Source organism: Pelobates fuscus, chromosome 4, assembly GCF_036172605.1.
Source record: "Pelobates fuscus isolate aPelFus1 chromosome 4, aPelFus1.pri, whole genome shotgun sequence".
Taxonomy (NCBI): Eukaryota; Metazoa; Chordata; class Amphibia; order Anura; family Pelobatidae; genus Pelobates; species Pelobates fuscus.
In genome coordinates, this window is record NC_086320.1 from 202050015 (window position 1) to 202066602 (window position 16588).

Consider the following 16588-nt stretch of genomic DNA (forward strand, 5'->3'; position numbering starts at 1 on the left):
AGCAGTCTTCTCTTACTCATCACTTGTTAGAGTATAGTAATAGAAATAGGCCAGCAGGACACCAGTGTGTTAAACCATCAGCCAGTTCTGCGTTACATTTGGCAGTAAAGCTGTGACTCACACATCTCAGTGTAACCTGAAGCCCCTATTGCGTGTGCATATAGCAAAGGCAAACCCGTCTGCCTGAAATCACCCCTTTTCACTACCCTGAGAAAAATAGGTAATCCCAGAGAGTAATTCTGGGTTATGAGGCAATACATCTATGGGAGAATATTACCCGTGGACAGAAAATACATTGTACATTATTGTGATACATTTTTGCACTTTATAACTAGTAATATTAATATAACTGTGGTAGTGATGTCGCGAACACAAAATTTTCGATTTGCGAACGGCGGACGCGAACTTCCGCAAACGTTCGCAAACAGGCGAACCGGGCGAACCGCCATTGACTTCAATCGGCAGGCGATTTTTTTAAAACCCACAGGGACTCTTTCTGGCCACAATAGTGATGGAAAAGTTTTTTTTTTTTTTTTTAATTCTTTATTTTATTTAGAGTGCCACAACAGCAGTCTCAAGCGCGGATACAGAAACATAATGTACCATGAGCATGGCATGAGGATTGCTTGCACATTTTTTTTCATAATCATTTCTTGTAAGAGCATTGTGAAATTATATAATACAAACTTAATGTGAGAAAAAAAAATACAAATTTTAAAAAAAAAAAATGCAGTGTCAAAACGAAACAATTATAGTTAAAGGTATTCTGTATGCTATTTAGTGTCTTGTCATCAGTTGGTGATCGGGCCTAGGGTTTATGCCCGAGATAATAGCCGTGTTTGTGTGATGTTATGGGGGGGAGAGAATGTATGCACGGTCCTAGGCCGGGTGAGATGATGGCTTACCTCCTTGGTAGGAGTGGGTTGGCACCCCTGGCTGCCGCTGTTTGCTAGCTGTATGAATAGGCATCGGCTGTAGTGGTAAGTCTAATGGGGCACTGATCGATGGCTTATGTGGGGTGTACTGTCATTCCCTCATGGTTATGTGAGGAGAGTGGCAAGCTGTTGTGCAGTCTCAGGCCTATTGGTTGCGCTTTTTGTATTCGTTGGGGGGGGGGGGGGGGGGAGGGGGGGGGGGGAGGGGGGGGGGGAGTACCGCCTGCAGCTGTAATGGGGAATGGGAATCTGTCCTGCGTACAGGTTGAATTAACTATTGTGTTTAACACATGACTATCTCACTAAATGCAAGGGAAATAAAACAAAACAAGATTAAAAGATAAGAGTGTTAGAATAATACTAGTGTTTTATAGTCTCTTAGAGTCCGATGATCCCAGGACCAGATGACTTTATCTTGCATGTCCCTGTGCTTCAGCCTGTGTCAGCAGCAGAGCGCGGCACAAATGGGACTATGTTGGGGACGTCCCAGGAGCAGTTAGGAGTCGGGTTGGTGGAGTCTGGTGTTGGGATTCCCAGTTTGCTGAGGAAAGAGCCCGAGTCTTCTGGTGATGTCAGTCGGTAGGTTGTCGTTCCCTTCGTGACTATTAACGTGAATGGGCCCCATCGGTACCCGACTCCAGCCGCTCTGAGGGTCGTGGTAACTCGTTGCACGGACCGTCTCCAGTTCAGGGTAGCCCTGCATAGGTCTTGCAGGAAAGTAAGCTGCATGTCCTCGAATCGGTAGGGGCTCTGGTTGCCGAGCGCTGCAATTACCGCCATTTTGTCCCGGGTTGATTGTAAGCGGAGAAGGACATCGCGTGAGGCCTCCACTGGGGCTCTTGGTGATTTGGAGAGTCTGTGTACGCCCTCCACTTGCACGGTTTTCGCCTGCTTGGGGTTGAGTATGGCAGCTAGGAGGCGTCGGATAAAATGTGGCAATTCATTGTCGTCGATGGAGTCGGCGATGCCTCTGATTTTGATGTTGGGGCGGCGTCTTGCATCGTCTAGGCCGTCAAGCCGGGCCTGTAGTGCATGGTGTGAGGACTGGAGGTGTATTAGCTTCTCCTCTGTTTGGTGGCGTTGTGCCATATCGGCGATGCCCTCCTCGGCAACCCTCACTCTGCCTGTGACGGTTGTTACTTCCTCCTGCAAAATCGCCATGTCTGAGCGGAACAGGGTGCGCAGGTTCTGCAGTATGCTCAGGATGTCTCCCTTGGTGGCCGGAGCTCTCAGGTCACCCAGAGACAGGCCCAGGACGGGGTCTGAAGCCTCCGGTATGGGATCCGGTGCATCCATTGATTCCTCTTCCGAGGATGAGCTTTGTGGCTCTGGGGTTGCAGCCATTTTGGGTTTAGGCCTCGCTTGGAAAAGATCGCCTATTTTCCGGGATCCGTCCTCAGGGTGAGTTTTTAATTTTTTGTTTCTTTTCCCCATGTCGTCTCTGAACGTAGGGGCTGAGTAGTAGACGGTTTGTCGTCGTGTGGATCGGTTATTCTGCATATATTGCCGTTATTACTCGGGAGCACCGCAGGCATGCGACTGCTCTCGGTGAGATCCAGGCCACGCCCCGGAAAAGTTGTTTAAAGGGGACTAACACCTGGACTGTGGCATGCCGGAGGGGGATCCATGACAAAACTCCTATGGAAAATTACACAGTTGATGCAGAGTCTGGTTTTAATCCATAAAGGGCATAAATCACCTAATATTCCTAAATCACAATGGATATGGATTGACACCTGACATATGACATATTGACACCTTGACATATGGATTGACACCTGTCCTCAGAGCCCCTGATACACACTGACACAGAGCAGAATAGGGACTGTTCCCTCTACATAGGGTCACTTGGCAGATATGGATTGACACCTGTCCTCAGAGACCCTGATACACACTGACACCCGGACAGAATAGGGACTATTCCCCCTACATAGGGTCACTTGGCAGATATGGATTGACACCTATCCTAAGGATCCCTGATACACACTGACACAGAGCAGAATAGGGACAGTTCCCCCTACATAGGGTCACTTGGCAGATATGGATTGACACCTGTCCTCAGAGACCCTGATACACACTGACACAGAGAAGAATAGGGACTGTTCCCCCTACATAGGGTCACTTGGCAGATATGGATTGACACCTATCCTAAGGATCCCTGATACACACTGACACAGAGCAGAATAGGGACAGTTCCCCCTACATAGGGTCACTTGGCAGATATGGATTGACACCTGTACTCAGAGACCCTGATACACACTGACACAGAGCAGAATAGGGACTGTTCCCCCTACATAGGGTCACTTGGCAGATATGGATTGACACCTGTCCTCAGGGACCCTGATACACACTGACACAGAGCAGAATAGGGACTGTTCCCTCTACATATGGTCACTTGGCAGATATGGATTGACACCTGTCCTCAGAGACCATGATACACACTGACACAGAGCAGAATAGAGACTGTCCCCCTTACATATGGTCACTTGGCAGATATGGATTGACACCTGTCCTCAGAGACCATGATACACACTGACACAGAGCAGAATAGAGACTGTTCCCCCTACATAGGGTCACTTGGCAGATATGGATTGACACCTGTCCTCAGAGCCCCTTATACACACTGACAGAGCAGAATAGGGACTGTTCCCCCTACATAGGGCCACTTGGCAGATATGGATTGACACCTGTCCTCAGAGACCCAGAATAGGGAATATTCACTAAATGCCAAACATTGTTATACATGGGGAATATTCAGTAAATAAGGATAAGGGGCTACTGTCCTCCCTCCCGGCCCCCACCCCTGCGCGGTGGGTGGGGGCCATAAATCACAATGGGGGGAGGTCCTACTGTCCTCCTGCCCGCCCCCACCTGTGAGCGATGGGTGGGGGCCATAAAAATAATGAGGGGGGGGACCTACTGTATGATGTTGTATCGATCAGGTAGTGTAAGGGTTACGCCCGCTTCACAGTGACAGACCAAACTCCCATTTAACGCACCGCAAACAACCGCAAACAGTCCATTTGCACAACCGCAAACTCTCCATTTGCGCAAGGTTGGATACCAAGCTATCCATGTCCGTTCCTTGTCCACCCAGCCACGTACAACACCAAGGGTCCCGGAAAGTATGCTAATAAACTGAAAAAAGAAAAAATCTCCCAAGAAGGAGATCTAAAACTGGCATAGGAAAAGGTTAGACAACTATAATAAAGTGATACCTACAAATCCTAGTGAGCATAGGTGTATAATAGAGGGAGAAAGGGAAAGCAGAGTAATGCTTCCTAATACCGTGGTTAGTACCCTTTGTTAAAGTAAATTGAGTAATGGACAAAAGTCTTTATTGTATCATTTATAAATAAAGGGATACTATACTCATTCCCCTATAGTGGCTAATTGTGTAATAATGGTAATACTATTACCTATTATTTAATATTTTCAGGGGCAAGGAAATTCCCTCTAAATAGATGGGTATAGGCAGAGATTATGGAGACCGGAGTGATAAAGTGTCAATAAGGTGATATAAAGTTAAATGCATCACAGACACACAGCCAGTTTCCAGAAATGCTGGATAGGTAGAAGGGCTATAAAGACTCAGAGAGGTCTAAGAAGAATCCTCTAAACTAGCCCTAACCTCCTTAAACACCTTCAAGGGTGTTCTAAGCTAAAGCTCAATCTAAACGTTTAGATGACTGCCTGATTTCCCATCACAGATGCTGGCTAGGAATAACACTGTGCAAGACAAAGAGTGGGTCTAAGTGCCCATAGTGCAGTAAAGTGTCCCTAGTGAAGTGAAAAAGAATAACGAGCAAAGTGCACTTGCAGAGGTTGGCAGAGTACACGCTGAAGGCCTGACACCCAGACGCTTGCAGACAACTAACTGCTATTCAATCTATTACAGTGAAAACTGCAAGCTTAAGCTCTGTGGCACTGGGCAAGTGGGCACAGTATCCTCTGTGAGCCTGACACAGAAGCTGGCAGGCAGGCAACTGCAATTACATTACACAGAAAAAAAAAAAAAAGCAGACATGTTCTAGCCCTAAAAAGGCCTTTTTGGGGTGCTGTCCTTACAGCAGAGATCAGATGAGTCTTTCAGGACTGTAGTGGACACTGAATACCCTAGCCTAGCTATCAATTTCCCTATCAAATGAGCAGCAGCTACACTTTCCCTCCTCTATCTAAGAATGCAGCTTCAGAATGAATCTAAAATGGATGCTGTACAGGAGGTGGGAGGGTCTGGAAGGGAGGGTCTGCTCCTGATTGGCTGGAACGTGTCTGCAGACCGTGAGGCACAGGGTCAAAGTTTACTCACTGATGACGAATAGGGGGCGGATCGAACCGCGCATGTGTTCGCCCGCCGTGGCGAACGCGAACAGGCTATGTTCGCCAGGAACTATTCGCCAGCGAACAGTTCGGTACATCACTACTGTGTAGGGTGAGCTGAATTGTGGGACTATACAGCTGTGTGAACATAACACCCAACATTTCAAAAGTACAAAAGAGGACAATATCATTGTAAAGGTGTGAGTGGCGGTGTGGCTAGGGGCCAGGCTGTTCTGAGAACTTGTAGATGACTTACTAATAACAGTTCATGCAATTAAAATGTAAATTGGAACAAGAATACAATATTTAATTAACACGGACTGATTTCTAAACACGTTTATTGAAAATTATAAGAGTACAATTATAGTATTATAAGATACACATAAGAGTATTATCGTTGTTGAGACAGAAAAGAGGGACTATCCCTCCTAATAGGGACACTTGGGAGGTATCTGTTTATGTGGGTTTGGGGAAAGCAACTGACAAAGCACAGTAAAACCCGTATATGGAACAGCAACTGTGAGACAGGGTGCTGACAGATACTAGAGAGAAATAGGTGGCTAAAAGATAGGGACAGGCACAGCAATGTTGCACTCTGTTGCAGAGTAATAAAATAATATCCAGATTTTTGGATAAAGCTGTCAGATGTCTCAGAAATGTGAGACAAATAACTCCAATGCATATTAAAACATATGTTTTGTATGTACTTACTCAAAGTATTCTGCAGCAGGTGTGGCCATGTAAGGATCGCCGACATATGAACTGTTTAGATCATTGAATATATTATAATTTATCTCTGAACAGTTGGGACTATTCCAAGAGTTGTTACAATGGATCCAAGGCAGCTCAGAAGTGAATGAGGAGAACAGGTAATGAATAGCCCAGGCTATTATTACAATGTAAAAGAATCCGACATATAGGGAGATCAAGATGACGGTAAAACCAACCCCTGTTAGGAAAAGAAAAATAAAGAATAAAGCTTTGTTTTACGGACTTATTTTATATATTTTCTTTTACTATTTTATTAAAATTCAAACAAAAATTTGGTATTTCCTTTCTTAAATGGAGATTTCAACCACAGGATACATATTTTTTATTTTAGTTAAACAAACCATACAACAGCCGCTAATAAGAGAATGAAAGCTTACTATTTATTTTCAATAACAATACAGGTTTGTTTGTTTTTTTGTTTGCATACTTCTTATCATTGCACACTAAAATATTCAAGTTATTTTGATATTAGAACACACAGATAGATAGACAGGTAGACAGACAGATAGATATAGATGCGTACTCAAAATTTACTGTTGTGCAATACCTTCAAATCAAAAGAAAAGCTTCCTGTACTGGGTCAACTGACTTGGCCCTCCTTGACACATGTTTTCAGACACACAGATACATACTCACAGACACACAAATATATTCATTACAATACACAGAGATACACACAGACACTTACACTGTCAGACATGCACACAGGCACACACAGACATGACAGATACAAACATACATTGCCAGACAAACACAAAACGACAGACAAAGACTTTCAGACACACACATAGATACATACTGGGACACCCAAACAGACTGTATGCCATACACATAACCTAAATACCTGCATGCAGTGGCGGCTCTAGACTTTATGAGGCCTTAGGCGAAACTCAAACAAGAGGCCCCCACTAAAACACATAGTTAAAGGGACACTCTAGGCACCCAGACCACTTCTGCTCATTGGAGTGGTCTGGGTGCCAACTCCCACTACTCTTAACCCTGCAAGTGTAATTATTGCAGTTTTTTATAAACTGCAATAATTACATTGCAGGGTTAACTCCACCTCTAGTGGCTGTCTATTAGACAGCCACTAGAGGTCACTTCCTGGGTTCTAGTGTGAGGACCTCCAGCGTCGCTCAAAACTCTGTAGGAAAGCATTGAAATGATTTTTCAATGCTTTCCTATGGGGAGAGGTAATGCGCATGCGCGGCAATGCCGCATGCGCGGTGGGCGAGACTGATCTCGCCCACCTGTCCCCTCGGCCGGTGGGCGAGATCAGTCTCGCCCACCGGCCGACGCAATGAAGAGGAGGAGCGTCGCGGAGGCGGAGACAGCGACGAGGGACATCGTTTTCACCCCTTCAGTAACCGGGGATTGGGGGGTGGGAGGGAGAGGGACCCTCCAGTGCCAGGAAAACGGATAGTTTTCCTGGCACTGGAGTTTCCCTTTAAAAAACATATCGTGTGTATAATAAGCTGTTGTTATATTGAACGACAGGCTTGCAGCACTGGATACAGAGATTTACTCTCTGTATTCACTGTTGGGGTGAGTATGGCACGGTTGAAGGAGAAAGCGTACCAGGGCAAGGGGAAGTGAGTGACAGGATGAGGGAGGGTTATGTGACAGGGTGAGTGTGGCATGTCTAGGCAGGATGAGTGACAGGATAGGAGAAGTTAATGTGATAGGGTGAGTGTGGAATAGCGAGAGCAGGTAATTGTGGTATGGCTGGAGAGGGTGAGAGCAACAAGATTAGGAGAGGTTAATGTGAGCGAGGCTGGGTGTAGGGGGCATGACAGCATGTGGGGGTGACAGTGTGGGTGTGGCTGTATGTGTGTGGAATTGGGACGGTGGGTAGGTGAGAGTGTGGGAGGCATTGTTGAAAAGGGTGACAGTGTGTGCAGGGGCAGTGTGTGGAAGGAGTGACTGTAGAAAAACACCCCACACTGACAAACACACTGACAACCACATACCCTACCCCCAACACTGATCACAGCATACACTGCCCCCCACACTGATGACCACACTGACAACCACATACACTGCCCCCCACACTGACGATCACACTGACCACCACATACACTGTCAGTGTGGGGGGCAGTGTATGTGGTGGTCAGTGTGATCGTCAGTGTGGGGGGCAGTGTATGTGGTTGTCAGTGTGGTCATCAGTGTGGGGGGCACTGGGGCAGTGTATGCTGTGATCAGTGTTGGGGGTAGGGTATGTGGTTGTCAGTGTGTTTGTCAGTGTATGTGGTGGTCATCAGTGTGGGGGCAGTGTAAGTGGTGGTCAGTGTATGTGGGGGTCAGTGCATGTAGTGGTCAGTGCATGTGGTGGAAATGTATATGGGGCAGGGTATGTGGCTGACAGGGAAATGTAGGTGCAGTGTATGTGGTGGGCAGGGCAGTGTCGGGGGCAGGCAATGTGGGTGGCAGGGCAATGTGGGTGCAGTGTATGGGGTGGGCAGGGCAGTGTGGGGGGTAGGGTATATGACTGGCAGGGCAGTGTGGGGGGTAGGGTATATGACTGGCAGGGCAGTGTGGGGGTGGGAGGGCAGTGTTGGGGCAGGGCAGTGTTGGGGCAGTGGGGGTGGGAGGTCAGTGTTTGGGCAGGGCAGTGGGGGCTGGGAGGGCAGTGTTGGGGACAGGGCAGTGGGGGTGGGAGGGCAGTGTTTTGGCAGTGGGGGTGGGAGGGCAGTTTTGGTGCAGTGGGGGTGGGGGGGCATTTTGGGGGCAGGGCAGTGGGAGGGCAGTGTTGGGGACAGGGCAGTAGGGGTGGTAGGGCAGTTTTGTGGCAGTGTGGGTGGGAGGGCAGTGTGGATGGGAGGGCAGTGTTGGGGCAGTGTGGGTGGGTGGGAGGGCAGTGTTGGGGCAGTGTGGGTGGGTGGGTGGGAAGTTTTAGGGCAGTGGGGGTGGGAGGGCAGATTTGGGTCAGTGGGGGTGAGAGGGAAATGTTGGGGCAGTGGGGGTGAGAGGGAAATGTTGGGGCAGTGGGGGTGAGAGGGAAATGTTGGGGCAGTGGGGGTGGGAGGGCAGTTTTGGCTTAGTGGGGGTGGGATGGCAGTTTTGGGGCAGTGGGAGTGGTAGGGCAGTGTTGGGGACAGGGCAGTGGGGGTGGGAGGGCAGTTCTGAGGCAGTGGGGGTGGGGGGCAGTTTTGGGGCAGGGCAGTGAGGGGTGGGAGGGCAGTTTGGGGGCAGGGCAGTAAGGGATGGGAGGGCAGTTCTGGGGCAGTGGGGGTGGGGGTAGTTTTGGGGCAGGGCAGTGAGGGGTGGGAGGGCAGTTCTGGGGCAGTGGGGGTGGGGGGGCAGTTTTGGGGCAGTGCAGTGAGGGGTGGGAGGGCAGTTTTGGGGCAGTGCAGTGAGGGGTGGGAGGGCAGTTTTGGGGCAGTGCAGTGAGGGGTGGGAGGGCAGTTTTAGGGCAGTTGGGGGGAGAGGGCAGTTTTGGGGCAGGACAGTGGGGTGGGAGGGCAGTGTGTGTGGAGGCTGTGACAAGCCTCCACACAATTAAATACCTTATTTGTAAAATAGAATTCCCTGGTGGTCCAGTGGGATGACTTTTCAATCTGCAGCTCAGCGAGAGCTGCAGACCTTGTTCTTGCGAGCGCCTATAAGAGCGTTGCCGTGGTAACCCGCGGCAATGCTCTGTGTGCTTGCGAGAACCACAGTAAGTGATCTGCAGCTCTGCACTCGGCGGAGCTGCAGATCAGAGGCTGGCTCTCCCTGTGGGCAGACCATGTGGAGGGGCCACCCGGCGGCATACTGGGCAAGCCGCCGGGCCCCCTCTCACTGTCGGGTCCTCGGTCATAGACCGAGGACCAGACAGTTCAATCTGCCCTAAGGCGATTTAGGCGGCCGCGAGGCCCCAGCAAGCGCGAGGCCTTAGGCGGCCGCCTAAATCGCCTAATTAGAGAGCCGTCTCTGCCTGCATGTATTATAAAAATAAAGGTATATGTTAGTTTCTAGCTTCACTCCTGTTTTCATACATTTTGCCAAGTACAACTTTCCTGGGGTCTGGCAAAAGCATTCTTCTCCAGTGCTGCAACTTCACCTTAGCTTCCTTTGAGCACTAGCAGGAAGTACCATTTTCCATAAGGGAGCTGTTAGAGCACTCAGGCAATTAGCCCTTGTGTCACATATCTGTAATGTTGTGTGCTAGAGGAGGTCCAAACCATTCCACAGAGCTTCAATGCTCAACTTGGTCCCTTACCTGAGAACTGGCTGCACCCTCTTGATAGCTCTGATCACAAGATAGAACTTGAGAAATGTCTCAGGCATGGCAGCTGACTGAAGAAGCTCTATTTTGAGAGTGAAACGCGTATTGGCCATTTTAAAGGAAGTTTATTGAGGACTTTTTTACAAGACATTCATTTTGTTTTTATTTTCAATAAATGTGTTACTTTTTAAATTCTACTCAAGTCCTTTTTTGGAGCTTCAAGGAATCTTCATAGGGGTAGTGCCATCCCCATTTGAATTGGTACAAAATGTATATACCTAGAGCAGGGACCCATAGGCTCAGGACCAGGTGAGCACCACATTTATTTACTCATACCTGTGTTCTTCCATTGCCAAATTTACACATTGGCCCATTCTCTTTTATGTCTTTGAGAATTATTCCAAGCCGAAGTAGAAGGGTGGTGTGGCGAAACCGACCTCGCCACGTGTCCTTGGAGGGGGCTGATTGCCCGCCTCTTGCCTTTGGACTATGGACCAGACTTTATGGGAATGTGATACCCCAGATAGCCATACCATGGAGCCTATTCATATAATGAAAGACTATGGGAAAGACTTTAGCTCCATGGCAATTGTACTGTGTGAGTAGGATCTGCGCGCTATTCGGTAGTTTTGTGCGTGCAGATCCCAGCTATCTGGGGATAGGTGAAATGTCTGTGTGTTATGTGTAAATGTGACTTTATGTATTTTAAAGTGTTTTATGTTGTTTTGCAACCATGTGGTTAATGGAGTCTGCCTTTAGTCCTGGGTAATTGGATTACTTCTCCAATTAACTCCAGGGCAGAAGGGAGGAAACCAGGGTGCATTGTGGGGATGTTTTTCTGCCAGCCAGAAAGGAACAAAAGATACTTTTAGTAACTTTTGAACCCCTGGTCGGATTCATGCCATTTATTAATATGTTGTTCCCCTGGATGGATTGATTGTGGATATGTATTTTTATGTGAATGTGTTGTATGGTTTTAAAGTTATGGAAGTTGTGTAAAAGTATATTTTACACTGTATGCATAATGGGATTATGTGTCACACTAAGGGGAGGGGATGTGTGGGAGGTAACATCTATGTCATTGGTTCTTTTATGCCTCCCCCTGGGTGTGGCCTGTATGTGTGAGTTGGAAATAAAAGCCAGGCTGGATGAGCCAGTCCAGAGTTCCTGTTTTACCCTCAAAGTGATGTGTCGTCTCATTATTGGGGGAAGGATTTATTGTATGCTGTTCCAGTTGACTGCTAGGAGTACAAGCCTATTCGTATGGTTCCTATTCAATGGTCTACAGCATTCATATGCTTGGGAGAATTTAAAGGTTTCTCGGATTCGGTGATTGTGGTGTCTGCCAGAGAGCTTGGAGTCCTCAGGAAGCACTAGGAGCATCCATTAACGGAGGTACCAAGTCGGGGTGCCAGGCGATCCGTTACATTGGTGGCAGCGGTGGGATGGCGTCCTAGTGTGAGGTAAAGCAGCTCAGAGACACTGTTTGGATTTACAAATTGAGGGCAACGCTAGCAGTCGTGCAGCGCCCCTGGGAGCAGACAAGTATGGAAGGTTCTGGCTCTGGAGATGATTGGCTGGCCGAGGTGAGGCAGCGAGTGGCCGAGTATGGGGATGATATACCCATGGAGACACGCCGGGTGATCTGGAACCAGGTCATGGCTGAGCGAAACACAAGGCTGGACCGAGAATTCCGGTTGGCAAAAGAGAGGAAGTATGCTCAGCAGCAGGAGCGTTACAGCAGCCGAGTAGAGGCTGCATCCGAGGAGGTTAGCCGTCTTTCCCTGAGGCGGCGGGAGGAACCCGAAGTGGGGGTCCTCATAGACTGGTCCTGTGAGGAACCACAACAGGCAGGTAGAGATGGGACCAAGGTCTCTCCACCGGGCCCACCGGGATGCTGGGCAGCCGGCCCAGATCCCCAGCAGCAGCCAGAGTTGCCAGGTGGGGAAGCAGGTGGCCCTTACTCACAAATGTTGAGGGGCCTCACGGATTGGTCCTGGGAAGACCCACAGATGGCAGGTGGAGATGGGACTGCGGTCTCTCTACCGGCCCTACAGGGATGCTGGGCAGTCGGCCCAGATCCCCAGCGGCAGTGTGCGTTACAGGGAGCTGAAAGTGCCGTTCTTGCTCCCCAGCGGCAGTCTACGGTGCAGGGAGAGGAGCCTGTTATCCCCTCTCCCCAGCGGCTGAAGGTGTGTAAGGGAGAGGAGTTTGTTATTCCCTCTCCCCAGTGGCAGCGCAGCTCACCAAGGGGAGACAGTAAGCCCCACACCAGCGCAGATGGGACCGTGGTCTCTGCGCCCAAGTTACAGGGAGCTGAAGGGGCCGTCCTCCCTCCCCAGCGGCAGTGCGATTTGTTGGGAATTGGGAGCCCAGTCTCCATTCCCCCTCAGCAGGACTCTGTGCTGGGAGGAGAGACAGTCGGTCTCCCTCCGCAGAGACGGGAAGTATGTATGGGAGAGGAGATTGTTACCACCTCTCCCCAGCGGCGGATCATTAATGTACAGGGAATAGAGAGCCCAGTCTCCATTCCCCAGCGGCAGAGTGTTCTAATGGGAGAGGAGCTGGTTACCACCTCTCCCCAGCGGCAGCTTAATGTACCAGGGGGAGACTGTAAGCCCCACACCTGTGCAGATGGGACAGTGGTCTCTGCACTTCCAGCACAGGGGGTAGGGACGGTCGGTCCTGCCCCCCCACGACAGGGCTGTTTAGCCAAAGGGGAGACAGTCGGTCTCCAGCAGCAGAGCGGTGTAACTCAAGGGGAGACAGTCGGTCTCCAGCAGCAGAGCGGTGTATTTAAAGGGGAGACAGTCGGTCTCCAGCAACCAGGCTTCAACCAGACTACTCCCGTGGTAGTGCTGGCAACAGGACAGAGTACCGCTGGTCTCTGCCCCCTCAGCAACCTACCAAGGCAGCCTACCAGTCCCCCACACAGCCGTGGTGAGGCACCTGAACCTGGACAAGATTCTCCCTCACCCAGGTGTAGTAACTGTTTATTGTGGGTGGGCTGCTCTGCTGTTTCTGTCTTGTGGGTGGGCTGCTGGACTAACAAGGGCACTGACCGGCAGGAGGTCAAGTACCCTGTTAGTCTGGGGGGTAAAGGGGAGAAGTGTGGCGAAACCGACCTCGCCACGTGTCCTTGGAGGGGGCTGATTGCCCGCCTCTTGCCTTTGGACTATGGACCAGACTTTATGGGAATGTGATACCCCAGATAGCCATACCATGGAGCCTATTCATATAATGAAAGACTATGGGAAAGACTTTAGCTCCATGGCAATTGTACTGTGTGAGTAGGATCTGCGCGCTATTCGGTAGTTTTGTGCATGCAGATCCCAGCTATCTGGGGATAGGTGAAATGTCTGTGTGTTATGTGTAAATGTGACTTTATGTATTTTAAAGTGTTTTATGTTGTTTTGCAACCATGTGGTTAATGGAGTCTGCCTTTAGTCCTGGGTAATTGGATTACTTCTCCAATTAACTCCAGGGCAGAAGGGAGGAAACCAGGGTGCATTGTGGGGATGTTTTTCTGCCAGCCAGAAAGGAACAAAAGATACTTTTAGTAACTTTTGAACCCCTGGTCGGATTCATGCCATTTATTAATATGTTGTTCCCCTGGATGGATTGATTGTGGATATGTATTTTTATGTGAATGTGTTGTATGGTTTTAAAGTTATGGAAGTTGTGTAAAAGTATATTTTACACTGTATGCATAATGGGATTATGTGTCACACTAAGGGGAGGGGATGTGTGGGAGGTAACATCTATGTCATTGGTTCTTTTATGCCTCCCCCTGGGTGTGGCCTGTATGTGTGAGTTGGAAATAAAAGCCAGGCTGGATGAGCCAGTCCAGAGTTCCTGTTTTACCCTCAAAGTGATGTGTCGTCTCATTATTGGGGGAAGGATTTATTGTATGCTGTTCCAGTTGACTGCTAGGAGTACAAGCCTATTCGTATGGTTCCTATTCAATGGTCTACAGCATTCATATGCTTGGGAGAATTTAAAGGTTTCTCGGATTCGGTGATTGTGGTGTCTGCCAGAGAGCTTGGAGTCCTCAGGAAGCACTAGGAGCATCCATTAACGGAGGTACCAAGTCGGGGTGCCAGGTGATCCGTTACAGGTGGTGCTACCATAATAAGCACACAAGCCGCAATACGGAGCCAGTGTTTCCATATACAGGCTCCTTAAAATGTGAGTGTACAAGTTCACTACGATATCATTGCTATTATTGCACTGCCACTTTATATACCATCTGCACTATCTTGTATTTTTTTCTTGTATTTTTTGACATGTACTTTATACTGCACTATTGAACGGAATAACGTTTGGTAAGCCATATATGTGTTTGAGCGCTCCACTTATAGGTCTTTGTCACTTACACCGCACCATAATCTACATATCTGTTTAGTGGAATTGAGGATATCTCCACACAAGTGTATAGAGCTGCCTGTAAATCATTTCTCACTTTCTAAGCACCTTGTTACACAGTCCTCCGTAAAAAGAGGTAACCTGTGATTGGTATTCATAATTGTCTAAATTGACTATAGAAAGTTAATCTCTAATCTCAAAAGAGCATGAATCCCTGTGAAATGCTTGCGTGACTCCTCTAAATGATGAAAAGTGTATACAGGTAATGAAAATTATCTTATTCCTTCACTTATGGATTATGTGCACACCCTGTTTCCTGCCAACACACTTACGAGTTTGAAGCTAACTGCTAAGTGAGCCAAATACATTGAAATGTGCACTCCATATGCTCCCTCCATAGATTATGGCACAGTTGCAGCATGTTTTTCACTTAAAAATAAAGGCACCTCTTCAGATGATTGTTGGAGGGGTTGTGGGAGTAGGGGCTCTTTTTTCCATATGTGGTGGGGATTCCCAAAGGGGTCAGATTCGGTACTATGACATCTTATCCATAATCTGCAAGGGGGTGGATCCATTCCCTTAGATTTTCTTCCTCTCTAGATCCATTCACATCTCTTGAACACAGCTTGACAAGCAAAAATGTGCTGGTGGCATGTAGGGCCCTGGCTGAGAGCTGACGAAACATTAATAACATGACCTGGTGTTTTGTCATTCATAAAATTAGAGAAGCAAATTTAATGGATGACCACTCAAGTTTGTGGCTCAATCTGATCCTAACGCAAGATCTGGGACATGTGGATTGATAGCCCCTACCACATTGATGTTTAATATGTATCAAGTCTAGTTTTCTTTATTTTCGATTGAGTTTAGTTTTCTTTATAGCCCAGGCTCCCTTTCTTCATTTCCCTTCCCCGTCCTTTTGCCTCTCTTCACTCTCTTTCTTTGTTTCATTTTCTGATGTGGATATCATATTTAGTTGATGGCTTATGTAGGGTGGGACTGGGGATACACAGCAGCCCTGGAAAAAATCTATGCCAGCCCCGCAGCACGGTGTGGTTAAAAAAAAAGGTGAGTAAAAACACTATTTTTAAACACACACGCACGTCTTGACAGACACACACGCACACCTTGACAGACACACACGCACACCTTGACAGACACACACGCACACCTTGACAGACACACACGCACACCTTGACAGACACACACGCACACCTTGACAGACACACACGCACACGTCTTGACAGACACACACGCACACGTCTTGACAGACACACACGCACACGTCTTGACAGACACACACGCACACGTCTTGACAGACACACACGCACACGTCTTGACAGACACACACGCACACGTCTTGACAGACACACACGCACACTTCTTGACAGACACACACGCACACCTTGACAGACACACACGCACACCTTGACAGACACACACGCACACCTTGACAGACACACACGCACACCTTGACAGACACACACGCACACCTTGACAGACACACACGCACACCTTGACAGACACACACGCACACCTTGACAGACACACACGCACACCTTGACAGACACACACGCACACCTTGACAGACACACACGCACACCTTGACAGACACACACGCACACCTTGACAGACACACACGCACACCTTGACAGACAGGCAGACCATGACACAGGCAGACCATGACACAGGCAGACCATGACACAGGCAGACCATGACACAGGCAGACCATGACACAGGCAGACCATGACACAGGCAGACCATGACACAGGCAGACCATGACACAGGCAGACCATGACACAGACAGACCATGACACAGACAGACACACACACCATGACACAGACACACACACCATGACACAGACAGACCATGACACAGACAGACCATGACACAGACAGACCATGACACAGACAGACACACACACCATGACACAGACAGACACACACACCATGACACAGACAGACACAGACAGACCATGACACAGACAGA

The 16588-nt window shown here is 48.6% G+C and overlaps 2 protein-coding genes across 2 annotated transcripts in view; both read right to left on the minus strand.

Moving 5' to 3' along the window:
- Window positions 1-16588, minus strand: part of OTULINL (OTU deubiquitinase with linear linkage specificity like) — a 394233-nt gene that overhangs the window by 241923 nt on the left and 135722 nt on the right. The window lies entirely within an intron of this gene.
- The window catches only part of SLC6A3 (solute carrier family 6 member 3), a 162540-nt gene that overhangs the window by 77962 nt on the left and 67990 nt on the right, over window positions 1-16588 (minus strand). Inside the window, exon 4 of the mRNA XM_063450566.1 lies at window positions 5967-6204. Within this exon, the coding sequence (XP_063306636.1) occupies window positions 5967-6204 (238 nt within the window). The remainder of the gene's footprint in view (window positions 1-5966; window positions 6205-16588) is intronic.